We start from the raw sequence: 27,251 nt of genomic DNA, 5'->3' as shown, positions 1-27,251 counted from the left end.
CACTTTTCACAGCAGACTTACTAGCTAGCTGGGAGTGATATTAACATACATACAAATATCAATTGTCACGGCAGACTTACTCAGCCCTGTTGAGCCAGGAGACAAATTAAGCCCTGGATGAGGAGGTGGGTAGGGAGACAGAGGGGGCAAGGGAGGTGGATGGGGAGCCAGGAAGGCAGCAGGGGCCAGGGATCATACAGGGGGTGGTGAGCCGAGACCTGGCATCCACAGCCGGAGCCCAAAGCCCCACGACCGGAGCCTGCTGTCTGTCCTCCCAGGGCTGAAGCTCGAAGCCAGAGCCTCACTGTACCCAGGAAAGTGTGTAACTCATTGGCTGCCTGCTTCTCTGACCTTTGTGGCTCCAGAGGAGGGCAGGGCACAACCCCTGCTGGTGGCTCTGGTGGAAGGGTCCACTGCTTTCACCCCTTCCTCGCCCCAGTCACTGCCCACGAGGCTGTAGCAGCAAGAAAAGCCCCTGGTGGCCGCAAGCACCCTCAGTGGCCGCGTTTGAGAAACGCTGAGTAGATATACCACATATGTATAGCAAAACAACATGCCTGATTTCACTGATTTCACTGCATAAGTATATTTATATTATAGGATATTAGGAAATTACTGTTCTGTTTGCTCAGCAGCCATGATCATATTGTGGTAGGATATTATAAGTCAAAGAAAATTTATTCTTCCAGTTTCATAATATGCAGCATTTGATTACAAGAGGCCCTTTGAAACATGGGCTAGATGTAGAGCTAAATTCTGCCCTCTCTTCCTGCCTAACTCTACAGACTTCACTCGGTTTTATAAATGTAAATTTGGGCAGAATTTGACCCTTAATTTCTTATCAGACTGAAAGGAAACAGTATAAGGAGCCTAAGTGGGCAAAGTTTAAGAGATATGGCGTCTCTCCATTGTAAAGCATCCAAAAGTACAAATCTTCCTAGAAACAGAAGTTTCACACCTTCCCTCTTGAAGGAAGAAAAGGAGTACTTGTGGAACCTTAGAGACTAACAAATTTATTTGAGCGTAAGCTTTCATGAGCTACAGCTCACTTCATCTGAAACCTCTTGAAGGAGGCCTGCTTCAGAAGTAAACACTTTTCCCTCTGAATTAGAGTGCCTACATCTAGAAAGACTGATGGATACACCCTTTTAACAAGGGTCTGTCTACTGTCAGGCTCCTTATACTGTTTTGTTTCAGTCTGGTAAGAAATTAAGGGTCAGATTTTGCCCACATTTAGATTTATAAAACCTAGTGAAGTCTGTAGAGTTAGGCAGGAAGAGAGGGCAGAATTTAGCTCTACATCTAGCCCATGTTTCAAAGAGCCTCTGGGGCATACAATATGTTTTTCTCTAGACCATTAGGAACATTGTTTACTGAACAATCAAGTGCTTAAGAAGAGTGATAAAACCAGAGCATTTTTTCTTTTCAGACTCTTTAGTGATTGAACTCCATAGGCACACATTTGTTTCTACTGCCTTTGAGGCATCCTCTCTACCTTCTTTAATCTCGGGTCAAAAAAATGGCCGTTGAATTATTTATAGGAATGTTCATTTGCTTCAATTTGGCCCAATATCACTACAGAAGTTTCTAATAAGCCCATCTTCACTTGATCTACAACAGCCTTACAATGTTTTCCTATGAGCCAGCTAGTAAATCTCTAAACTACTCTTGCATCTGCACCCATTAGGCTAGAAGATGACCTATCCACAGTTGTCAGAAAAGATTACTTGGAAATAGAAACTCCCAACTACTTCAACAATAACCAGTTTCAGAAAGAATTACTGGAGTAAACCATCAAAAACAAAAGCAAGAGAACATTGCCAGACATTTGAAGACGACAACATATCCATCTGCAACAACACCAAGAACTGTGTACATTCTCTGTCTTTAAAAAACTCAATGTTCCTGTTTCAGAGTAACAGCCGTGTTAGTCTGTTTTCTCAAAAAGAAAAGGAGTACTTGTGGCACCTTAGAGACTAACCTATTTGAGCATAAGCTTTTGTGAGCTACGGATGCATCCGATGAAGTGAGCTGTAGCTCACGAAAGCTTATGCTCAAATAAATTGGTTCGTCTCTAAGGTGCCACAAGTACTCCTTTTCAATGTTCCTGCAAACTGTTTATATGTTCTATTACATTCATTCCAAGCACACAATCTTTAAAACAGGGCTTGAAAAATCCACGCACCAATGATTAATGATACACTCTTCTCTAGCCGGAGCCTCAGCCATAAATTTCTGCAGAATATTAGCTTTCTTTTTTTTTAAAAAGTGTTTCTACCCCTCATGGTAACCTAACCTTCCAATGTGAACTACATATAAACCAAAGCGACATGTTCTTCCTGATTCTACACACACACACACACACACACACACACCCCTTCAGTGTCTCTGCTATTGTTCACAGCTTTAACAAACAGTGCAGGAGTAAACTTAACGAAACGGGTCATTTTCGTTGCTGTTATTCAGAACCCTACGGCAACAATGTCAGAGAAAACCACCCATCTTCTCAGCAGCCAGAATGCTCTAGAGGGAGGAAAAAGAGAAAGCTTCTCTCTTAACCACTTTATTTTTTAGTGCAGGAGGTGATGCTTTGTAGTGCTTCATGTAAGACATCTACTAAACAGAAGCTGCTATTAAAGACTAACTCACAAAAAAAAAAATCTACAAAAACAGAGAGGAGTCCAGTGGCACCTTAAAGACTAACAGAATTATTTGGGCATAAGCTTTCGTGGGTAAAAAGCCCACTTCTTGTATTTGAAGTCTGTTTTTGAAGTTTTTTTTGTTGAAGTATGGCTACTTTTAAATCTGTTAATAGAATGTCCAGGGAGATTGAAGTGTTCTCCTACTGACTTTTGTATGTTACCATTCCTCATGTCTGATTTGTGTCCATTTATTCTTTTACGTAGAAACTGTCTGGTTTGGCCCATGTACATGGCAGAGGGCCATTGCTCGCACTAGCAGATGTGCAAATGACGGTATCTATCACATTAGTAGATGTGCAGGTGAATGAGCCCCTGATGGTGTGGCTCATGTGGTTTGGTCCTCTGATGGTGTCGCTAGAGTAGATATGGGGACAGAGTAGGCAACAGACTTCAAAGAGAAACTGCAGAACCGCAATTTATTTGCGAAATTACCACCATTAATTTGGGCTTGAATAGGGACTGGGAGTGGCTGGCTCACGACAAAAGCAACTTTCCCTCTCTTGGTATTGACACCTCCTCACCAATTATTGGAGTGGACCACACTCACCCCGATTGAATTGGCCCTGTCAACACTGGTTCTCCACTTGTAAGGTAACTCCCTTCTCTTCATGTCAGTATATTTATGCCTGCATCTGTAATTTTCACTCCATGCATCTGAAGAAGTGGGCTTTTTACCCATGAAAGCTTATGCCCAAATAAATCCGTTAGTCTTTAAGGTGCCACCGGACTCCTCGTTGTTTTTGTGGAAACGTACTCACACGGCTACCCCTCTGATAAAAAAAAAAAAAAAAAGGATGTATTGACAGTGCTTTTCCCAGTAGCTGGGGTTAACTGGGATTCACCAGGGCATTGCTCCTAGACCTCCTTAGTGTTCACTCCCACCTTACCCCACCCTCTCCTTTTGTATCTAGATCTGCCTATCGCTGTAGGCCTTCCATTAGTAGGCATTAGGTATGTTTATCAAGCTCTTCTTTAAAAGATTAATTGTATTAATTTCTGCTTCGGCCTAAATACAGAAGATGGGAAGTACAATATGCCGAAAAAGCAGTAAACTAATATCCCATTGGAAAACTACTACAATGTATTAATTGAGGAGCTAAGAGCTTTTGAAGCTAAAGCTCTATTGAGTCTAGATGAAATACAGACTCATTACATTATGTTCAAAGAGATTTACCCTGTATTCTAGAATCTGTAATGATCAGATGCTCTAGTTTTTCAGCTAAGATTATGTTTGGCAATAAACTGAGATTAAAATAAAAAAGTAAACAATGATGAGAATTACCTGAATGTTTTATATATACTATTGGTACTTTTTAGCAAATATTAATGCTTTTAGTATATTAAATTAATTTACATATTAACTACTCTCCCAAAATCTTTAAGGTATTAGCAAAGTGTATTTGAATAGTAAGGCCAGAGTGTTGGTCCATAACATGTGAATAACTTATATTCAGGAATTTTTATGATTATTAGACGATAATCCATCATGGCTGGCACCTGCACGTCTGTGAAAAAGCAGGTGTCCAGGATAAAGTCCTCCTCAAACTACCAAAAGGGTCTACTAAGATATAAGCAGGATTGATAAGGAACAATTGTTATTGTAGAAGCTTTCTGCAATGATGAAATGGGAATCCATTAAAAGATGTTTTGGGAAATGTCGGTTGTCCTAGATGTTAGGGATAAATGACCAGATTAGAATTCCCTTCTTGCTTATCAATCATGTAACCTAAAGATACCATAAACGAAATTCCATAAGTAACGAGAAACAAAACGATTAAAACGTAAGATATAGAGAAAGCGATCATGGGAAAATATTTTTCCAACCCCAAAAGGGATTTCTTTTTCTCATACCCTATAAAAAGACAGAGGTACTGGGAATTAGGTAGAGGATGCAAAATTGTTGGCATCTCACCAGATACAGAGAAGAGAAAGACAAAGGTCATCTCTTTGCCTTACACCAAGCGTGGTAATGCAGTGGCACTCAACCTTTCCCGACTACTGAATCCCTTTCAGGAGTCAGATCTGTCTTGCATACCCCCAAGTTCCACCTCACTTAAAAACTACTTGCTTACAAAATCAGACATAAAAATACGAGAGAGTCACAGTGCACTATTACTGAAAAATTGCTTACTTTTTCATTTTTATCATATCATTATAAAATATATCAACTGAAATAAAAATATTGAACTTACATATACAGCAGTATAAACAAGTAATTGTCTGTTTGAAATTTTAGTTTGTACTGACTTCGCTAGTGCTTTTTATGTAGCCTATTGTAAAATTAGGCAAATATCTAGATGAGTTGATGTACCCTCTGGAAGACCTCGGCATACCCCTGGTTGAGAACCACTGTGGTAATGTATATATTCTTTCTGTATAGTGCTGTACTAATTTCCAATTCATAATCTTTGATTTAAATTACTAAAAAACAGGTTCAAATGGATTTATTTAAATTATTAAATTCAAACATGTAACAATACACACACACACAAACACTCAAGTTTACTGTCCTAAATTGAACTAGTGGAAAATGTTAATAAATGAGTTATACAGTATTTTAATTTTTCCCAAGTACCTACTTGTGACAGTGTTGTTTGAGGCAGTCAGTGCTGTTAGAGTATTTACATCCCAGAGGAATATCTGTCTGTCCAGCCCGGCAGATGCTACCAGTTCTTTATCTTTTGCATATGCTAAGGCCTTCACATAATCCTACAATAAAATGGGTACAGCAACATGACATTACAGAACCAGCAAATAACCTTCAGTATGAAGTCTGCATCTAAATACGTACACTATTTTTTTAGAACAGTAATGATCATTTATGCATCTTTAATTCATGCCTTTTACCTTATGTGTCCTTAGTGTTGACATGCAAAATCCCTTATGTGCATTCCACACTTTAACAGTAGTATCTGAAGAAGCAGATATCACTAAATGGAAAAGATTGGTACATTTTAACAGATTATTTCATCAGAGCATGTGAAGCTCTTAATATCTTTTAGTTTCTCTTCAAAGATTAGAGGAATTGTATATCTTTGCTGTTCATACAATACACTTTACCAAAACTTATTTTATATACTAACAACGCAAAAAGTTACCCAAGTTGTAGCAAGTGAAGCAGTTGGTAACAGTCAGATACTTAATAAATTTCTGAATGCCATATTTTCCCATTTTATACTATTAAATACTGAACAAAGTAAAGAGATACTTACATGTTTTACCATTGCAACAAAGTACAATATCGTTTACCCAATCAGTGTGATGTTCCATAGATGCTATATAAGGGTCTTGCTGGAATTAAAAATAAATTGTATGAGGTCCCTTCAACATTGGAAAAGACTAAACTGGTTTTTGGGTTCAGTTGTGATATCCCCTTCTACCTCTCATACTGATTAGCAGTTATTTCAAATAGTCCCACCGAAGTCAATGGGGCTACTTGTGATAACTACCACCCGGCAATATGAGTAAGTGGGTCACAATTTGGTCTTTAGTAAAACTCATATTTTGAAATACTTTATATGTGGAATAGTTGTTATACTGAAGTTTAATCTCATACCATTTTATAATGCTTATTTGTGTACAGCATGACAGCTGTGCAAGGCACCAAGTAAACTTAAGACAAGATTCCTAAGCAAAGGAGCTCACAACCTAAAATCCTAAAGGTGCTGAGCTAAGGACACTCATCACATTGCAAGATCTGACCCTAATTAAGACAGACAACAGGTTAGTAAAACATAACATGCCAGGGGAGAAGAATGGAGACAGATCCTGATAAAATAAAGGGGAATGGGAAAAGCGGAAAAAGGAGACTCCTTAGGATACAAAAAAAAAAAAAAAAAAGATCAACCTAAATAGCAGTAACTTAAGAAAAAAGTCCAGATCCTTCAAAATAAAGTACATTAATAAGCAAAGCAACTCCATGACTTACCTGATGTAATTTCCCCTCCCCCCCAACTATATACCCTTTATTATCTACTTTTGTTGTATTCTCTTAACATAGACTGTAAGCAATTTGGGGTATGAATCACATCCTATTTGTCTGTAAAATGCCATGCATTTTTAATAGCATAAGGATAGCTACAAACCCTTAGAAAAATGTCAACATTGTAATAATCTGGTTTAAATTAGTCCACCTGACAGGGTCCGCTAATATAAAAAGTGACTTTTTAAATTAATAAAAAAGACTACGTCTCTTTGCTTACCTTGTGCTGATTGACACTCCATATCCTTATTATAGAGTCTCGACCCGCCGTGAAGAGTCTGTTTAATGCAGGATCCAGCTGGAGTGCATTTACACCATTTCGATTATACTTCTCTACCTCATCTCTAATCACATAGGAGACCTAAAATATATTTATACAAATCTGATTATGGTATTCAGATATTTAGTCTACATGAAAGAAGTGACTCTATAGCCATTTCATTTTTAATAGCACCTTCCATTCAAAAATGTCAAAGAACTTTACAAACATTAAATAACCAAGTCTCAGCATCCTCTGTGAGACTGACAGCCATTATTCCCAATTTACAGATAGAATAACTGAGGCACAGAGAGGTTAGGAGATTTGTTCCAAGTCACATAGATGACTTTGTCAGAGTCTGGAACAAAACTAAAAGGAAGGACAGTTCAGTGGTTAAAGTGCTAGCCTAGGTATTGTGAGACCTGGGTTTAATTCCCTGTTGTGCGACAGACATAGTATATGTCCCCGGGCAAGTCACTTAGTCTGTGCCTGGGCTCCCCAGTTGTAAAGTGGGGATAACAGTATCTCTTTACCTCACAACATTTTTGATTATGAGGTGCTCAGGCAACGGGGGCTATAATATCTAAGACTGAAAGAACCCAACTCTCCTTACTCTTAGTCCTGTGCTTTAAAAGGGACACAGTCTTGAAAATTATTTCCTTCTGAAAAAGTCTGCTGTTATACAGAACTCATAAGATTACACGAACAATAGTTATTTTTCCAATTACTTTTCCATTTGACAGCACTGTGCATATTATTCATTAAACTATTTTGCTGATGATTAGCTGTATGCCTGTCTTATGCACTATCATGACATAACTCAGGCATAGCAATGAGTCAAACGTACATGTTTGGTCTTCTAAAATCTCTACAAGATGTAATTGGAACAACATGATTTTAAGGTCTGTTATAATATATCCTGCCACAGCAAGAAACACGTGCATACACAAGTGTTTCCAACACCTGTAAACTTTTAACAAGCAGTAAACATTCGGTCCCTGAATTATTACTTATCTATTACAAGAGTCCCAGGAGACCCAAAACTAGATCAGAGCCCCCACTGTGCTAAGGTGTTGAACAGATACCTATTAAAAATACAAAAAACAAACAAACATTCCTCCCCTCAGTGTCTTCTTGTTCATCAGCCACCCTCCTTCCCTGTATAGCCCCAAACCCCTCTCCCACTTGTTCCATCCTTTGTGGCCTGGCTCTCAATACTGCTAGATTCTCCCACCTACTTGAATCCCATCTACAATCTCTCAGCTCCTCCTACTAAGGTCCCCACAATATACCCTACCTCCTTACTCTGCCAAAACAATCCACCATCTCCTCCCAGGGGCTGGGCCCATCTTCTCACCTGCACTTTCTACCACCCTGCTGTAAGGATAAGGCCTTTTCCTGTAGACATACTGTAAGGTCTGAGGCCTTTGTCCGCAGCTAGATTAGGAAAGCAGCAGCCATGAGCTAAAAAGCAGAACGTCATATCCTCACATTCCATCTAAATTATATTAAAACAATGTAATGTCGGGCTGTTAAGGTGATCCTGTCTTAATAGTAACCACCATCACCAGATAAAGAAACACATCTTAAGATGGTTAAAGAAAACTTTGCTTGATAGCATTCTGTCTGGCAAGAAATCATTTATCAACGGTTGTGATGGTAAAATCTATACTTCTATTGTTTTCCCTGTATGGTCCCTCCTTCTCTATTGTTTATCTGTATGGTCTCTGTCTGGTTCTTTGATTGTTTCTGTCTGTTGCATAAGTAATTTTGCTAGGTGTAAATCAACTATGGTGGTGGGGTATGATTGGTTAAATCGTTTTACAATGTTAGGATTGTTTAGAAAATTGTTTAGTTATATTTTAGTAAAACGATTGGTTAAGGTACAGCTAAGAAGGACTCAAGTTTCACTATATAAACTGGGGTCCAAAAGGAAGTTCTTTGGAACCAACTCCAGGACACAGCCCCAAGATCAGAGTTGCCAGACCTCAATACTCTGCTAATGACACCATGGAGAAGCTGGAGTTCCCCAGATGACCGGATCCAATAAGGCAGATGAACTTTTCTTGATGGCCAGCCAGGAAGTGTGAGCATTGTATACTTAGCATGTGATTGTTAATAAATAGAGATTAAGTAGAATATTACTGTGTAAGGCTCTTTCACTAGTAAAAGATCCCGCAAATCCGCAGAGTGTAAGGTTAAGCCTTGAGCCTGTGGAAGGGTAAAGATGGGTGCCCTAGAGCAGGGATGAGGAACCTCCGGCCCGCGGGCCAGATCCGGCTCATTGCTTCATTTCATCCAACCTGTGGCAAGTCTCCGCGCTGAGTGCCGGAAGCCCTGAACCTCAGCGCCCCCCTGTGGGGCTGAAGCCATAAGCACCAGCTCGCCCCACCACGGTAGGAAGCTAGGGTTACATCTGGTCAGCTCCGCGCAGCTCCCGGAAGCGACCAGCATGTCCCCGTGGCCCCTAGGCACAGGAGCAATCAGGAAAGCTGTGTGCTGCCCATGCCCCCTGTGCTGGCTCTGCAGCTCCCACTGGCTGAGAACCGCGGCCTATGGGAGTGGTGCCTGTGGGTGCGGGCACTGCGCACCACGCAGAGCCCCCTGGCCCCTCCACTAAGAGGCTGGATATGTCAGCTGCTTCTGGGAGAAGCGCAGAGCCAGGGCAGGCAGGGAGCCTACCTTAGCCCTGCTGATCGGGAGCTGTCTGAGATAAGCGCTGTCCAGCCAGAGCCTGCACCCTGAACACCCTGCTCGAGGTCGGAACCCCCTCCCGCACCCTAACTCCATCCCAGACTCCACACCAGCACCCCAACCCTGAGCCTGCTCCCGCACTCCAAACCCCTCTTCTGCACCCCAAACCCCTCATCCCCAGCTCCACCCCAGAACCTGCACCCCCAGCCAGAGCCCTCATTCCCTCCAGTACCCCAACCCCCTGCCCCAGCCCCCTCCTGCACCCTGAACCCCTGATTTCTGGCCCCATCCTGGAGCCTAGGGGAAGCGCTGAGCCTCCATGCCTCCCCCAAGGGCTGTATGTAGCCCATGACTGATTTTTTTTGTGCGTCAATGGTCCCTGATAGAAAAAAGGTTCCCCACCCCTACCCTAGAGCGTAACGTTGAGCCCTGAGCCCTAGGAACTGGGTAAAGGTGAGTGACATAGAGCGTGCGAACAACAGAGAATTTTGTGTGGGTAACACTGCCATGTTCTGTCAGTTATGTGCTGCCATCTAGTTTGTATTTATGATTCTCTTATGGCTCTAAATCAGCATTTTAAGAAGAGAGATGCTGTCAATCTGGAGACGTGTCTTGTTATCTTCAAAGATGACGCGGACAAAAGTGTACGGCTTCAGGTAAGAGAACAAGTAAAAAAGGGAAGAAAATGTGAGATTTCTGTCTACAGCATCAGAAAGCCTTCTGATAAACACAGATGGGCATAATGATGTTTCATTTATGTAGTTATTTTTGTAGTATAGATGGAGGCTGTATAGTGTGCTGCTACTCCACTCCTTAGCAAGGCCTGAACACACTGCCTCTACATTGTTAAGAGTCCTTGCTTGACTGAAAGAAAAGGAGTACTTGTGGCACCTTAGAAACTAACCAATTTATTTGAGCATAAGCTCTCGTGAGCTACAGCTCACTTCATTGGATGCATACTGTGGAAAGTATAGAAGATCTTTTTATACACACAAAGCATGAAAAAATGGGTGTTTACCACTACAAAAGGTTTTCTCTCCCCCCACCCCACTCTCCTGCTGGTAATAGCTTATCTAAAGTGATCACTCTCCTTTCAATGTGTATGATAATCAAGGTGGGCCATTTCCAGCACAAATCCAGGGTTTAAAAAGAACGGGGTGGGGGGGATAGGTTACCTTGCATAATGACTTAGCCACTCCCAGTCCCTGCTTGACTGGTTGTGCAAGAGAACACAGTATAAAATAAAAGCCTGGTCTGTATAGCAAGACAAAGCACTAGCCAGAAAATAGATAGTTTTCAGATTATTCGTATTCAGTCCATGAAGACAGGCAACTTTCCTGAAAAACTAGAGTAGAAACAACTCACACTGTTAGCTACAAGATGCTGGGTACTGGCAGCTCAAACTGGATGATCATGGTCATCAGGAAGAAATGTCCTTTCTCCTTGTGACATACTGCTATAGTTGAGATCAGCAGAGGCACTCAAGTTACAGCACCTCAATGTAAGTGAGAGGGAGATGCTGGCAAGGCGTCCACTATAAGTCATTCTCGACTTTGGAACTTGCTTCTCCGTTGGGGTCTTTCACAGCCTAGATTAGTTAGCCTTCTAGGCACACTGCAAAGCCAATCATTTCCTCACCTCCCGCTTCACTAAGGATGTTTTGAAGGGTATGGGCTGACGTGGACATGTTTGTGGGCAGTCCTTTGTTTACACTCATGTTGTAATTTTTAAATTTATGTGACAGGAACCCAGAGCACTTGATGGGCGCCTATAATTTTATTAAACATTAAAATTAAAAATAAATGATAGCCCCTTTCAGTAGCACTATTTGTGAAGAGCGTTTGGGGTGGGAGGATAACTGGTTACTTTTGCATATGAGTGAGACTTTTATGGGATTAAGTGAAGAAAAGGTTCATATATTTCTTGATCAAACCCACACAAGCAAACTTGCAAAACTTAATATTCTAGCATGAGAAGAGATAAGCAGCTATGTTTCCCCACTGACCAACATACAATTCTTATATACTATTGGCACAGACAAACTATGGTAGTGAAATCATCTCGTACAGAAAGGAGACAATAAGACAGTCATTTCTGCTTTATTCTGTGACTGATCAGGCATATCAATTAAATTATTCTGCTCTAGAGGTCCTTGAAATATTAGTTGTTGGCTAAGCAGTTGCTTTTCACATTGTGCAAACGCACATCTGATTAGGGAACAACTGAGAACTGTTAACGACTCACTAGAATGTTCATCAGGGAGAGACTGTACTTGTTTCCTGGTTTCATAAAATAGCAGCTATATCAAAAGATTTAAATAAGGGTCTCTAAAGTTCCTTTCAGTCATGAGACCTGAAAACATATGGATCTAAATTCTAAGTGAAAATACAGGGGAACTCAGGCAAACCAAGGCATGATACTATTAAGAAGCCACTGCAGACTAACACAGAATAGCATTGCCTCTTTTTCTGTAGATTGCACAATCGTAAAACACCTGAATAGTCAACAATTAAAGCAATCGAGACCAACAACAAAGAAAATAAAGACATAGCATCTCTATGGATAGAAATTCCAGGCATGAATAATAAGAGTATAGCAGCAGAAATATACTACCGACCACCTTAAAAGGATAGGTTTCAGAGTAACAGCCGTGTTAGTCTGTATTCGCAAAAAGAAAAGGAGTACTTGTGGCACCTTAGAGACTAACCAATTTATTTGAGCATGAGCTTTCGTGAGCTACAGCTCACTTCCGATGAAGTGAGCTGTAGCTCACGAAAGCTCATGCTCAAATAAATTGGTTAGTCTCTAAGGTGCCACAAGTACTCCTTTTCTTTTTTCTTAAAAGGACAGTGATTGTGAAATACTCAGGGAGATTAGAGAGGCTCCAGAAACAGAAAACTCAGTGATAATGGGTGATTTCAACTCTTCCCATATTGACTGGGTACTTGTCACCTAGGAGGGAGGCACAGATAACAATTTTAGACACCATTAGTAACTACTTCTTGGAGCAGTAGTCCTGGAATCCACAAGAGAAGAGGCAATTCTTCATTTAGTTCTAAGTGGAGCACAGATCTGGTTCAAGAGGTGAATACAGCTGAAGTGAGCTGTAGCTCACGAAAGCTTATGCTCAAAGAAATTGCTTAGTCTCTAAGTTGCCACAAGTACTCCTTTTCTTTTTGCGAATACAGACTAACACGGCTGTTACTCTGAAACTGGCTCTAGACTGTTCTCAATGGTAGCAGATGACAGAACGAGGAGTAATGGTCTCAAGTTGCAGTGGGGGAGGTTTAGATTGGATATTAGGAAAAACTTTTTCACTAAGAGGGTGGTGAAACACTGGAATGCGTTACCTAGGGAGGTGGTGGAATCTCCTTCCTTTGAGGTTTTTAAGGTCAGGCTTGACAAAGCCCTGGCTGGGATGACTGGGAATTGGTCCTGCTTCGAGCAGGGGGTTGGACTAGATGACCTTCTGGGGTCCCTTCCAACCCTGATATTCTATGATTCTATGAAACCTGACAGCTGAACTGCTTGGTAATAGCGACCATAATATAATTAAAATTCAACATCCTTGTAGGGAGAAAAATACCAAAAAAACAAACAAACAAAAAAAAACCCACCACAGTAGCCTTTAACTTCAAAATGGGGGATTACACAAAAATGAGGAGGCTAGTTAAATGGAAATTAAAAGGAACAGTCATAATAGTGAAATGTGTTCAAGCTGCATGGAAACTTTTAAAAAACACCATAATAGAGGCTCAAAACTATATGTATACCGTAAATAAAAAAGAAAAAACAGTAAGAGGACCAAAAAAAAAAAAAAAAAAGCCACCATAGCTAAACAGAGTAATAGAGGAGTACTTGTGGCACCTTAGAGACTAACCAATTTATTTGAGCATAAGCTTTCGTGAGCTACAGCTCACTTCATTGGATGCATCTGCTAAAGTGAGCTGTAGCTCACGAAAGCTTATGCTCAAATAAATTGGTTAGTCTCTAGGGTGCCACAAGTACTCCTTTTCTTTTTGCGAATACAGACTATCATGGCTGCTACTCTGAAAAGAGTAATAGAGGCAGTTAGAGAAAAAAAGACATCCTTTAAAAATTGGAAGTCATATTCTAATGAGTAAAACAGAAAGGAACAAACTCTGGCAAGTCATGTGTAAAAGTATAACTGGAAGATCAACTAGCAAAACACCAAAACTAACGGCAATTTTTAAGTACATCAGAAGCAGGAAGGCTGCCAAACAATCAGCTGGACCACTGGACAATCAAGATGCTAAAGGAGCACTCATAGAAGAAAAGACCATTGTGGAGAAGCTAAATTAATTATTTGCATCAGTCTTTACTGCAGAGGATGAGAGGGACATTTTGACACCTGAGCCCTTCTTTTTAGGTGACAAATCTGAGGAAAAGTCCCAGATTGAGGTGTCAGCAGAGGAGGTATTGGAACAAATTGTGATATTAAACAGTAATAAATCACAAGGAGCACATGGTACTTACCCAAGTGTTCTGAAGGAACTCCAACATGAAACTTTAGAACTGCTAGCTCTTGTATGTAACCTATCACTTAAATCAGCTTCTGTACCAGATGACTGGCAGATACCTAATGTAATACCAATTTTTATAAAATGGCTTCAGAGGCGATCCCGGCAATTACAGGCTGATAAGCCTAACTTCAGTACCACGCAAATTGGTTGAAACTATAGTAAAGAACAGAATTATCAGATGCATTGATAAACACGATACGTTGAGGAAGAGTCAACATGGCTTTTATAAAGGGAAATCATATCTCATCAATCTATTAGAATTCTTTGAGAGTGTCAATAAGAATGTGGACAAGGTGATCCAGTGGCTATAGCGTGTACTTGGACTTTCAGGAAGCTTTACACAAGGTTGCTCACAAAAGACTTTTAAGCAAAATAAGCAGTCATGATGTAAGAGGGAAGGTCCTCTCATGGATCAGTTAACTGATTAACAGATAGAAAACAAATGGTAGGAATAAATGGTCAATTTTCACAGTGGAAAGAGGTAAATAGCGAGGTCCCCCAAAGATCTGTACTGGGACCTGTGGTATTCAACACATTTATAAAAATGTATCTGGAAAAAAGGGGTAAGCAACAAAGTGGCAAAGTTTTCAGAAAATATAAAATTACTCAAGATGGTTAAGTCCAAAGCTGATTGCAAAGAGTTACAAAGAGATCTTACAATACTGAGTGGCTGGGTAACAAAACGGCAGACAAAGTTCAATGTTGATAAATGCAAAGTAATGGACATTGGAAAACCTAATCCCAAGTATACATACAAAATGATTGGATCTAGATTAGCTGTTTCCACAATCTCGAGTGCTGTCTTTTTGCATAGTTCTCCAAAAACATCTGGTCAATGTGCGGTGGGAGTCAAAAAATGCTAACAGACTGTTAGGTACCATTAGGAAAGGGATAGATAAGACGACATAAAATATAATGTCATTACATAAATGCATGGTATACCCACATCTTGAATACTGCAGGCAATTCTAGTTACACCACCTCAAAAAGATATATTAAAATTGGAAAAGGTACAGAAGTGCAACAAAAATGATAAGGGATATGGAACAGCTTCCATATGAGGAGAGATTCAAAAGACTGGGACTGTTCAGCTTAGAAAAGAGATGACTAAGGGGAGATATATATGATAGCCATCTATAAAATCATGAATGGTGTGGAGAAAGTGAATAAGGAAGTATTATTTACCCCTTCACATAACACAAGAATCAACGGTCACTCAATTAAGTTAATAGGCAGCAGATTTACAACAAACAAAAGGAAGTATTTCTTCACACAACAACACAGTCAACCTGTGAAACTCATTGCCAGGGGATGCTGTGAAAGCCAAAACTATAACTGGACTCAAAAAAGAAAAAAATAATTAGATATGTTCATGGAGAATCGATACATCAATGGCTATTAACCAAGACTGCAAAGCCTCCGACTCCTAGATCCTGGGACTGGACGACAGAGAATGGATCATTTGATAATTGCTCTGTTCTGTTCATTCCCTCTGCAGCATCTGGCACAGGCCATTGCCAGAGGACAGGATACTGGGCTAGACAGACCAGTGTCAAACTAGAAAAAAGAAAAGGAGTACTTGTGGCACCTTTTCTTCTTGTGAATACAGACTAACACGGCTGCTACTCTGAAACTAGAAAAAAGGGACTGTAGTGTCATGTGAACTTAACAGGTAAATAAAATATTTTTAGAGCAAGAACTATCTTTTTTTTTTTTTTTAAAAGAGAGACAGCCAGCAAAGCCTTGTCAGCAACAGCAAAGGTACATGTTGCTGAAGCCCACTGTCAGCAACAGGTAATTTTGCTACTGTTGACAAGGCTCAAGAGAGCTTATGATAGGTCATATGCTCTTCAGATACCATCAGAAGGTAGAATTTGAAACAGACATTTCTGTCTCACCTAAGAAATCTTTACAACTTTTACAATCCCTCTGTAGTAAGATTTCCCCTCTTTAAAAAGAATGCTATTCCTGACTAGTATATTTTAAGCTTAAGACGAATGGAGTAAGAAAGGAAAAAAAAAGTTATCCTCTGAAGAATGACCTGTAGCAATAACTTTCTGCCTCTCATAAAAAGAAACTATCATAATATGTTTTAAATAATAAATAATAATAATAATATTCCTGTAGATAAAGCAAATGCTTCTTGTATTTCTCCTACTATTGCTTGTACTAAGTGATCACTTTTGAAGAGACCTTGTTAAGAGGATGGGGGTGACGGGGGGAGGGGTAAAGGAAGAAAGAAAATGTTTATGTGTTGGATAGGTTTACTAGGGATCCTCTAACATTCAAAATATTTCAGGCAAACACTACTCCTATTATTAGGTAAGGCAGGAATTCACAAATACATGAACCACTTCTCCATGGAGAGAATGTCAGACACTTTTTTTCATTCACAACCATGACCTAATAACATCCCTGTGGCAACTACATCAACTGCTTACATGAAAAATAATTCATGCATTTCTAACTTCTTTCAATGCAAAGAACCAGTGTCATGTGACAGGCCAGTTCCTGCAGATCACAAGAAAGTGATCCACAGAGGACAGTTTGGGAAACACTAAGGAAAGGAATAACATGTATGAAACAAGAAAGCAACATGTCAAGACACATGCAGAAGATTTTGCTGGAGAAAAATTAGTGACCCCACAAGACGTTTGCATCAAAACCTATTTGCTGGACATCACGCGGGGGCATTCTATAAGAGAGCTTTAAACCAGAAGCATCCAGAGATTTTTTTAAATACATTACACATTCACATGCCAAAGCATGACAACACAGAAGAGTGGCTTGTCTGAATCTATACCAGAAAAGAAGTTCAAGGGGTGTTCGAGACATCCATGTGTAACAAAAAAAGGCTCAAATTGGAGAACTCAAAGTGGATCAATAGAAAAAAAAAATCCCAGTGACATACATAAAAAGAAATGACAAAGTTTGTGTAGTAAGATAAGGGAACAGCATACAAATGCATTTAAACCTCTCACAGCACAACCAGAGAAGGGCTGTTGGTAACACAAACACCACTTTGCTGTACCCCTAATTCTGGTAAATAAAAAGAAGTGTTGAAAGTATTTTTCTGGATGGAATGCCACTGAATAAGCCATGATACATAATGTTCATGTAATATGCTGTATTTTGTGGTTTAAAAATTTACCACAGTTAGTCCTTGTAACACTGAGTCACAGTGATTTATGGCTTTCCCACCTCTTGGCTAGATTTCTGCAGTGTCCGATATTTGGGGCTGACCATTAAGGTCACCTGGAAGTTACATACGATATATCATGCTGTGGCCCATCTGCCAAGCAGGAAAGGCTAATAGCACAGCAACACTTCATGCTTTGCACTGGTTTGCTTATTCAATTCCACATCTGAAAAACAATATAATGACAAGGATCTTTTATCATTAGTATTGCAGTAGTGCTCAGGAGCCACAGTCACAGACCAGGACTCCACTGGGTAGGCACTGTGAAAACACAACAGTAAAGTTGTCCCAAAGAACTTATACCGTATTCTTCAGTGTTCTAAATGGACAGGGCCTAGCTATCTCAGTGGCCACCCATGTCCTTTAGCTCTAAAGCTATATTTACAGGAGCATTTTGACTGACAAAGCCCACAGAAGATTTTTAAGCGGTTGGGCAGAGAGTTCTTTGTAGGGGAGCCTGTGGCTGTGGAACCTGATTCTTTTCAAGTTCAACCGAGGGAGAATTTTGCCACCTTTAGAGCATGTTGCAAGACACAGCTTAATGCAGACATTTTTCTAATGGATGAGTGGAGCCCCCACCCTGTAACTCTACATGCATCCGACGAAGTGAGCTGTAGCTCACGAAAGCTTATGCTCAAATAAATTGGTTAGTCTCTAAGGTGCCACAAGTCCTCCTTTTCTACTTTGACAGCGACAATCCCAGTACAAGGCTATGGTAGAGGAGGATAAGGTGGAGATCAAAACTCTGATACAGGGCATTCTTTGTTCTTGAAAAAGCAAAGAAAACACTTGTGAGTCTACATGTCAGTATGGATGATTTAAAAATTAATACCTTTCACAGCCACTGGAGGATTTCATGACATTTATCAACTAGGAATTTTGTCAACAGTAAATTACACTCAACCGGACAGACTGCCTGTTCATCAGGAAACAACATTCTTTCTCTAGCAGTTAGTGGGTATACCAGAATGATTTTTTCCTTAACAGGGTTTCTTTACTAAGGGTATGTCTACACCAGAATTTTTACCATGAGTTAATCTACTGCCAATTTAACCATGGACACCAGAACAAACATTCTGGAGTTTCTGTACTAGCTTTTACAAATATATTAGCTACCTTGAGTTAACTGGCAATCAGTTAACTGGATGTAAAAAAAAAAAACTCTAGTGTAGACAAGCCACGAGGTATCACAAGAATTACATATCCTATTTGCCAACCTTTACTAAATCTTCACTTATTAAAAGCAAACTTCATTTTATTTATTTTTTCAGTAGCAATCATTAGCTGAAAATATTTTCTAAATGTAAATGTTTTAATATATTCCACTAATTTCAAATAGCTCCCACATTACATCATCCCTATTCAAGCAGCCTTTCTGCTGCAACTTAAGAGGAAGAAAGAGCCTTGATTTGGACATTTTTATTTTATGCCTGGTCTACACTTAAAAGGTAATAATGATAAAGCTATTTGTTAAGGATATGGGCCTTTTTTGGTTGTTTGGTTTTAAAACATTCCTATTTCAGTATAAGCCCTAGACACGCCCTACAAGTTTTGCCACCAAAACCCAAATCACTCACCTAGACAACATATCTATCCATCCCAACCCCTGTGTTGATGCAGCTTATACAGCAGAACCTCAGAATTATGAGCACCAGAATTACAAACTGAACAGTCAACCACACACCTCATTTGGAACCAGAAGTACGCAATCAGGCAGCATCAGAGATGACAAAAAAGCAAATACAGTACAGTACTGTGTTAAACGTAAACTACTAAAAAAAAGGGAAAGCAGCATTTTTCTTCTGCATAGTAAAGTTTCAAAGTTGTATTAAGTCAATGTTCAGTTGTAAACCTTTGAAAGAACCACCATAATGTTTTGTTTAGAGTTATGAACAACCTCCATTCCCCAGGTGTTCGTAACTCAGACTGTACTGTACAGGCAAGAGAATCATTTTTGTCATTCAGGGAGGTGGCTTAACTATAATAGCAAAACAATTCTTTTGTTGGTAAACACTGTCTCCACAAATGGACACTGCCAATATAGCTATCCCAGGTAAGCCTTTGAAGTGTAGACTAACCCCTATTGTGTACATAGTTATATCAATATAACTGTGCTTATACCACTATAACTTTGCCAGGTTTCAGAGTAGCAGCCATGTTAGTCTGTATTCGCAAAAAGAAAAGGAGTACTTGTGGCACCTTAGAGACTAACCAATTTATTTGAGCATAACCTTTCGTGAGCTACAGCTCACTTCATCGGATGCATCCTGTTAGGATATAGATATTCAGGCCTGTCTGTAAAGGCCTATACTCTAAGAATTTAGGTGTATTCTTATCACTTGGCTAGTGATAGAGGTATAAAAGAAAGAATCAAAATCACTGTCTGCTGGTGTAAGGGCCTTCTCTTACTGTGACAGTCTGAGGCCCTGTTCTTAGGCTAAGGCCTTTGGCTAAGCAGCAGAGGCAGCCATAAGCTGGGAAGCAGTCACATCCTCACATTCCAAACTAGTCACACTGAAATAAGGTGCTATTCGGCTGTTAGGAATACAATCCTGTCCTGATAGTTCCTATCACCTCCAGAGAAAGGGAAGTGCCTAGAAAATGTAAAAGGAAACTTAGTTTGATAGCATCCTGTCTGGCAAGAACTCACTTATCAATAGCTGGGATGTGAAATCCTCACTTCTGTATTGTCTTGTCATTATAGTTCCCACTTTGCTGTTGTTTGTCTGTATAATCTCTGTCTGGTTCTGTGATTGTTCCTGTCTGCTGTATAATTAATTTTGCTGGGTGTAAACTAATTAAGGTGGTGGGATATAATTGGTTACATAATCATGTTAAGAAAAGGAGGACTTGTGGCACCTTAGAGACTAACCAATTTATTAGAGCATAAGCTTTCGTGAGCTACAGCTCACTTCCTCAGATGCATATCGTGGAAACTGCAGCAGGCTTTATATATACACAGAGAATATGAAACAATACCTATTCCCACCCCACTGTCCTGCTGGTAATAGCTTATCTAAAGTGATTTCCAGCACAAATCCAGGTTTTCTCACCCTCCACCCCCCCACACAAATTCACTCTCCTGCTGGTGATAGCCCATCCAAAGTGACAACTCTTTACACAATGTGCATGACAATCAAGCTGGGCTATTTCCTGCACAAATCCAGGTTCTCACATCCCCCCCACCCCCATACACACACAAACTCACTCTCCTGCTGGTAATAGCTCATCCAAACTGACCACTCTTCAAGTTAAAATCCAAGTTAAACCAGAACATCTGGGGGGGGGGGGTAGGAAAAAACAAGAGGAAACAGGCTACCTTGCATAATGACTTAGCCACTCCAAGTCTCTATTTAAGCCTAAATTAATAGTATCCAATTTGCAAATGAATTCCAATTCAGCAGTTTCTCGCTGGAGTCTGGATTTGAAGTTTTTTTGTTTTAAGATAGCGACCTTCATGTCTGTGATCGCGTGACCAGAGAGATTGAAGTGTTCTCCGACTGGTTTATGAATGTTACAATTCTTGACATCTGATTTGTGTCCATTTATTCTTTTACGTAGAGACTGTCCAGTTTGACCAATGTACATGGCAGAGGGGCATTGCTGGCACATGATGGCATATATCACATTGGTGGATGTGCAGGTGAATGAGCCTCTGATAGTGTGGCTGATGTTATTAGGCCCTGTGATGGTGTCCCCTGAATAGATATGTGGGCACAGTTGGCAACGGGCTTTGTTGCAAGGATAAGTTCCTGGGTTAGTGGTTCTGTTGTGTGGTATGTGGTTGTTGGTGAGTATTTGCTTCAGGTTGCGGGGCTGTCTGCCTGAAGCAAATACTCACCAACAACCACATACCACACAACAGAACCACTAACCCAGGAACTTATCCTTGCAACAAAGCCCGTTGCCAACTGTGCCCACATATCTATTCAGGGGACACCATCACAGGGCCTAATAACATCAGCCACACTATCAGAGGCTCATTCACCTGCACATCCACCAATGTGATATATGCCATCATGTGCCAGCAATGCCCCTCTGCCATGTACATTGGTCAAACTGGACAGTCTCTACGTAAAAGAATAAATGGACACAAATCAGATGTCAAGAATTGTAACATTCATAAACCAGTCGGAGAACACTTCAATCTCTCTGGTCACGCGATCACAGACATGAAGGTCGCTATCTTAAAACAAAAAAACTTCAAATCCAGACTCCAGCGAGAAACTGCTGAATTGGAATTCATTTGCAAATTGGATACTATTAATTTAGGCTTAAATAGAGACTTGGAGTGGCTAAGTCATTATGCAAGGTAGCCTGTTTCCTCTTGTTTTTTCCTACCCCCCCCAGATGTTCTGGTTTAACTTGGATTTTAACTTGAAGAGTGGTCAGTTTGGATGAGCTATTACCAGCAGGAGAGTGAGTTTGTGTGTGTATGGGGGTGGGGGGGATGTGAGAACCTGGATTTGTGCAGGAAATAGCCCAGCTTGATTGTCATGCACATTGTGTAAAGAGTTGTCACTTTGGATGGGCTATCACCAGCAGGAGAGTGAATTTGTGTGGGGGGGTGGAGGGTGAGAAAACCTGGATTTGTGCTGGAAATCACTTTAGATAAGCTATTACCAGCAGGACAGTGGGGTGGGAATAGGTATTGTTTCATATTCTCTGTGTATATATAAAGCCTGCTGCAGTTTCCACGATATGCATCTGAGGAAGTGAGCTGTAGCTCACGAAAGCTTATGCTCTAATAAATTGGTTAGTCTCTAAGGTGCCACAAGTCCTCCTTTTCTTTTTGTGAATACAGACTAACACGGCTGCTACTCTGAAACCTGTCATAATCATGTTACAATATGTTAGGATTGGTTAGTTAAATTTCAGGAAAAATGATTGGTTAAGGTATAGCTAAGCAGAACTCAAGTTTTACTATATAATCTGTAGTCAATGAGGAAGTGACTGGGTGTGGGTGTTGGTGGGGGTGGGCATGGGGGTAAAGGAGATGGGAACAGGGAATGGGGGTAAGAAAATTGGAATCATGTTTTGCTAAAGGGGGAAATGGGAACAGGGAATGGGAGTAAGGAAGTTGGAATCATGTTTGGCTAAGGGTAGGAATGGGAACAGGGACACAGGTGTAAGGCTCTGTGGTGTCAGAGCTGGGAAGGAGGATACTAAGGAAGGAAACTGGAATCATGCTTGCTGGAAGTTCACCCCAATAAACATCGAATTGTTTGCACCTTTGGACTTCGGGTATTGTTGCTCTCTGTTCATGCGAGAAGGACCAGGGAAGTAAGTGGGTGAAGGAATAAGCCCCCTAACACATCCGATGAAGTGATCTGTAGCTCACGAAAGCTTATGCTCAAATAAATTGGTTAAGGTGCCACTAGTACTCCTTTTCACTATAACTTTGCAAGTTCCAGAAACTGATATAAGCTACACTGGTGTAACTGCATAAAAATTAGGAGGGTTTTACTGATTCAGTTATTCTGGTATAATTATACCTTCAAAACCCTCCCAGTATGGGCAAGCCCTTAGCTTTGAATTTAGTGCTCATGCAAGGCACACCAATTGACAGCCCTAGAAGGTTCTCTGTTTATCCACAGAATAGGTACAACTAAAGTAATAGAACTGCAAACTTCCCTAGTAACACTTCCTCAGCCGTGTGCTTACAAAGTGTTATCAGCTCATGATTTTATTGAGAGTCTAACAATATTTGTTGTTTTTCTGAAATCTGCAGTTCCTAGAATCATGGCGTTGCGTGGGAAAAAAATCACACTTTTAGAAAATTTAGAAGTTTCTAGTCTTCTCAAAAAGAAAAGGAGTACTTGTGGCACCTTAGAGACTAACCAATTTATTTGAGCATGAGCTTTCGTGAGCTACAGCTCACTTCATCGGAAGAATACTGTGGAAACTGCAGAAGACATTATATACACAGAGACCATGAAACAATACCTCCTCCCACCCCACTCTCCTGCTGGTAATAGCTTATCTAAAGTGATCATCAAGTTGGGCCATTTCCAGCACAAATCCAGGTTTTCTCGCCCTCTGCCCCCCCCCCCAAACTCACTCTCCTGCTGGTTGGGAGGAGGTATTGTTTCATGGTCTCTGTGTATATAATGTCTTGTGCAGTTTCCACAGTATGCATCCGATGAAGTGAGCTGTAGCTCACGAAAGCTCATGCTAAAATAAATTGGTTAGTCTCTAAGGTGCCACAAGTACTCCTTTTCTTTTTGCGAATACAGACTAACACGGCTGTTACTCTGAAACTAGTCTTCAGAGTTGTTAATAAATTTGCTCAACTTTTTTTTAAATATATATAGTGTTCTTTTTATCTCTGATCATGATTTTTTGGACCTCACTCATGATTCTTGAACCCTTGGGGTTCGCTATGCTAATTATGCCCTGACCTGGAAAAATAACCCACTTCATGGGGGGATGAGAGTAGTTCTATTTCCATAGACTGTATACACAAAGGTGTAAATTGTCATGGTGGTTTCTGTAAGATGAACATCTGTCCACTGGGAACTGAGCTGACACTTCCAACACCATCCAGTGGTAACTTTTGGTCACTGTGAATAGACCCAGGCCAGATTTGAACTGGCCACTTACTACAAGCAGCTCTCTAGCTCCCCTAAACCATCTAGTCTCCTCTGTATGGACACGTCTAATTAAAATGAAATTAAGAATGTTTATACTAGAGCAAACAAAACGCAGAAGTATAATTATCCATAATTATCCTGTTTTATTTTTACTTTCACTGTTTAAGAGTATTTGTTTTTGCATATATTTCAGCAAGATAATCAAAACATTTCGTGCTCTCTCTCTCACGCACACACATAAATTTCTCCTCTGAAGGAGACCCTGTATGCTCCAAACACACCAAGTTGAAACAAAGCGTAGATCCAAAGGGATGGTTGAGACATGTTCTCACTTTAAAAACAATATGAAAAGACGGCAATTAAAGCTGAACAAGTACTTCTGCTTCTTCAATATGGAGAGTCTGACACATTTAAGCCAGACACACGTTTCCCCTAAGAAAGCACCCACCCTGTCAGATCCCCAGATCCTAGTGGTAGACGGTGAGAGCAAAGGGCAGACTGTCGGCTGACAACTGCCTGCGATATATTTTAGCTCCATTTTATTTCTTAATTATTTTATGTCTAACACTGACAGACACCGAGAGACTCCCAGCGGCCGTGGGCGAGGTTGCGAAGGGTCTCTACTAGCTTCTCCCTCCCTCCTCGCAGCAGCAAGAGAGGCAGCCTTGTTCCCCCCGCCCCTCCCCAGGTACAACAGCACCTGCCCCAGGAGACACCTAGGGCAAGAGGGGAGCCCCCGCAATCGACACAGACCCACCGCCTCCTCTCCTCGCCCCACTCCCTTTGCCCCTCCCACACACACCGCCCCAACCCCCTAAACCGCCTCCAGCGCCCGCAGCCCTGCGCCTTCTCCAACGGCTCCCAACCCCCTAAACCGCCTCCAGCGCCCGCAGCCCTGCGCCTTCTCCAACGGCTCCCCACTCCCTCTTCCGCAGGCCCCTCAGCCACCCCACACGCCCGCTCCGGCGGGAAACCCGACCGACCTCTCACCTGCACTTTCCGGCGCCCGGCCGCGTTCTGTCGGTGATGCGCCGCCATCTTGCATGTTGACACTCTCACGTCATTTCCGAAGAGGTCGACCCGGCCCGGAAATCCCGCCCCCTGGCCGCGAGACCCGCGCGGGGCAGCTCGGTTGCTAAGGGAGCTCAGTGGGTAGACTGGACTCTGGCCGCTAGCCTCGGGGGGCGTCAAGCTGTCCCGCCGGCTGCCAGTCACGGGGCTGAGGAGATACTCGCCCCGTCACGGTGCCCTGAGGCCGCGTCCCCTCCCGCCGCCCGGTCACGGTGCCTTGAGGCCGCGTGCTTCCTGACCTGCCACGGTGCCTTCTCTCGCCCTAACCCAGCCCATTACAGTCCCTGAGGCCACGTCCTGTGCCCTGCCTCCTGCCTTGGTGTTCTGAGCTACTGGGCCCCGTCTCCTGCCCCGGTGCTCTGAGGCCACGTGCCCTGCCTCCTTCCCCAAGGCCGCATGCCCTGCCTTTTGCCCCGGTGCTCTGAGGCCCCATGCCCTGCCTCCTTCCCCAAGGCCGCATGCCCTGCCTTTTGCCCCGGTGCTCTGAGGCCCCGTGCCCTGCCTCTTTCCCCAAGGCCGCGTGCCCTGCCTTTTGCCCCGGGGCTCTGAGGCCCCGTGCCCTGCCTCCTTCCCCAAGGCCGCGTGCCCTGCCTTTTGCCCCGGTGCTCTGAGGCCCCGTGCCCTGCCTCTTTCCCCAAGGCCGCGTGCCCTGCCTTTTGCCCCGGGGCTCTGAGGCCCCGTGCCCTGCCTCCTTCCCCAAGGCCGCGTGCCCTGCCTTTTGCCCCGGTGCTCTGAGGCCCCGTGCCCTGCCTTTTGCCCCGGTGCTCTGAGGCCCCATGCCCTGCCTCCTTCCCCAAGGCCGCATGCCCTGCCTTTTGCCCCGGTGCTCTGAGGCCCCATGCCCTGCCTCCTTCCCCAAGGCCGCATGCCCTGCCTTTTGCCCCGGTGCCCTGAGGCCCCGTGCCCTGCCTCATTCCCCAAGGCCGCGTGCCCTGCCTTTTGCCCCGGGGCTCTGAGGCCCCGTGCCCTGCCTCTTTCCCCAAGGCCGCGTGCCCTGCCTTTTGCCCCGGGGCTCTGAGGCCCCGTGCCCTGCCTCCTTCCCCAAGGCCGCGTGCCCTGCCTTTTGCCCCGGTGCTCTGAGGCCCCGTGCCCTGCCTTTTGCCCCGGTGCTCTGAGGCCCCATGCCCTGCCTCCTTCCCCAAGGCCGCGTGCCCTGCCTTTTGCCCCAGTGCTCTGAGGCCCCATGCCCTGCCTCCTTCCCCAAGGCCGCGTGCCCTGCCTTTTGCCCCGGTGCTCTGAGGCCCCGTGCCCTGCCTTTTGCCCCGGTGCTCTGAGGCCCCGTGCCCTGCCTCCTTCCCCAAGGCCGCGTGCCCTGCCTTTTGCCCCGGTGCTCTGAGGCCCCGTGCCCTGCCTCTTTCCCCAAGGCCGCGTGCCCTGCCTTTTGCCCCGGTGCTCTGAGGCCCCGTGCCCTGCCTCCTTCCCCAAGGCCGCGTGCCCTGCCTTTTGCCCCGGTGCTCTGAGGCCCCGTGCCCTGCCTCTTTCCCCAAGGCCGCGTGCCCTGCCTTTTGCCCCGGTGCTCTGAGGCCCCGTGCCCTGCCTCCTTCCCCAAGGCCGCGTGCCCTGCCTTTTGCCCCGGTGCTCTGAGGCCCCATGCCCTGCCTCCTTCCCCAAGGCCGCGTGCCCTGCCTTTTGCCCCGGTGCTCTGAGGTACCGTGCCCTGCCTCCTTCCCCAAGGCCGCATGCCCTGCCTTTTGCCCCGGTGCTCTGAGGCCCCGTGCCCTGCCTCCTTCCCCAAGGCCGCGTGCCCTGCCTTTTGCCCCGGTGCTCTGAGGCCCCGTGCCCTGCCTCTTTCCCCAAGGCCGCGTGCCCTGCCTTTTGCCCCGGGGCTCTGAGGCCCCGTGCCCTGCCTCCTTCCCCAAGGCCGCGTGCCCTGCCTTTTGCCCCGGGGCTCGGAGGCCCCGTGCCCTGCCTCCTTCCCCAAGGCCGCGTGCCCTGCCTTTTGCCCCGGTGCTCTGAGGCCCCGTGCCCTGCCTCTTTCCCCAAGGCCGCGTGCCCTGCCTTTTGCCCCGGTGCTCTGAGGCCCCGTGCCCTGCCTCTTTCCCCAAGGCCGCGTGCCCTGCCTTTTGCCCCTGTGCTCTGAGGCCCCGTGCCCTGCCTCCTTCCCCAAGGCCGCGTGCCCTGCCTTTTGCCCCAGTGCTCTGAGGCCCCATGCCCTGCCTCCTTCCCCAAGGCCGCGTGCCCTGCCTTTTGCCCCGGTGCTCTGAGGT

The 27,251-nt window shown here is 43.3% G+C and overlaps 1 protein-coding gene across 1 annotated transcript in view; it reads right to left on the bottom strand.

The window, feature by feature from the left end:
- WDR48 (WD repeat domain 48) overlaps positions 1-25,045 on the bottom strand; it is a 55,167-nt gene extending 30,122 nt beyond the window's left edge. The window contains exons 1-5 of the mRNA XM_084620753.1: positions 24,964-25,045; positions 6,905-7,045; positions 5,915-5,993; positions 5,550-5,632; positions 5,282-5,411 (exon numbers count right to left, since the gene is read on the bottom strand). Of these exons, the coding sequence (XP_084476879.1) occupies positions 5,282-5,411; positions 5,550-5,632; positions 5,915-5,993; positions 6,905-7,045; positions 24,964-25,011 (481 nt within the window). The 5' untranslated portion in view covers positions 25,012-25,045. The remainder of the gene's footprint in view (positions 1-5,281; positions 5,412-5,549; positions 5,633-5,914; positions 5,994-6,904; positions 7,046-24,963) is intronic.
- Positions 25,046-27,251: the final 2,206 nt, after the last annotated feature.

This window comes from Lepidochelys olivacea, assembly GCF_965140295.1.
Source record: "Lepidochelys olivacea isolate rLepOli2 genome assembly, chromosome: 2".
Lineage (NCBI taxonomy): Eukaryota > Metazoa > Chordata > Testudines > Cheloniidae > Lepidochelys > Lepidochelys olivacea.
This window is presented reverse-complemented; position numbering and strand designations above follow the sequence as displayed.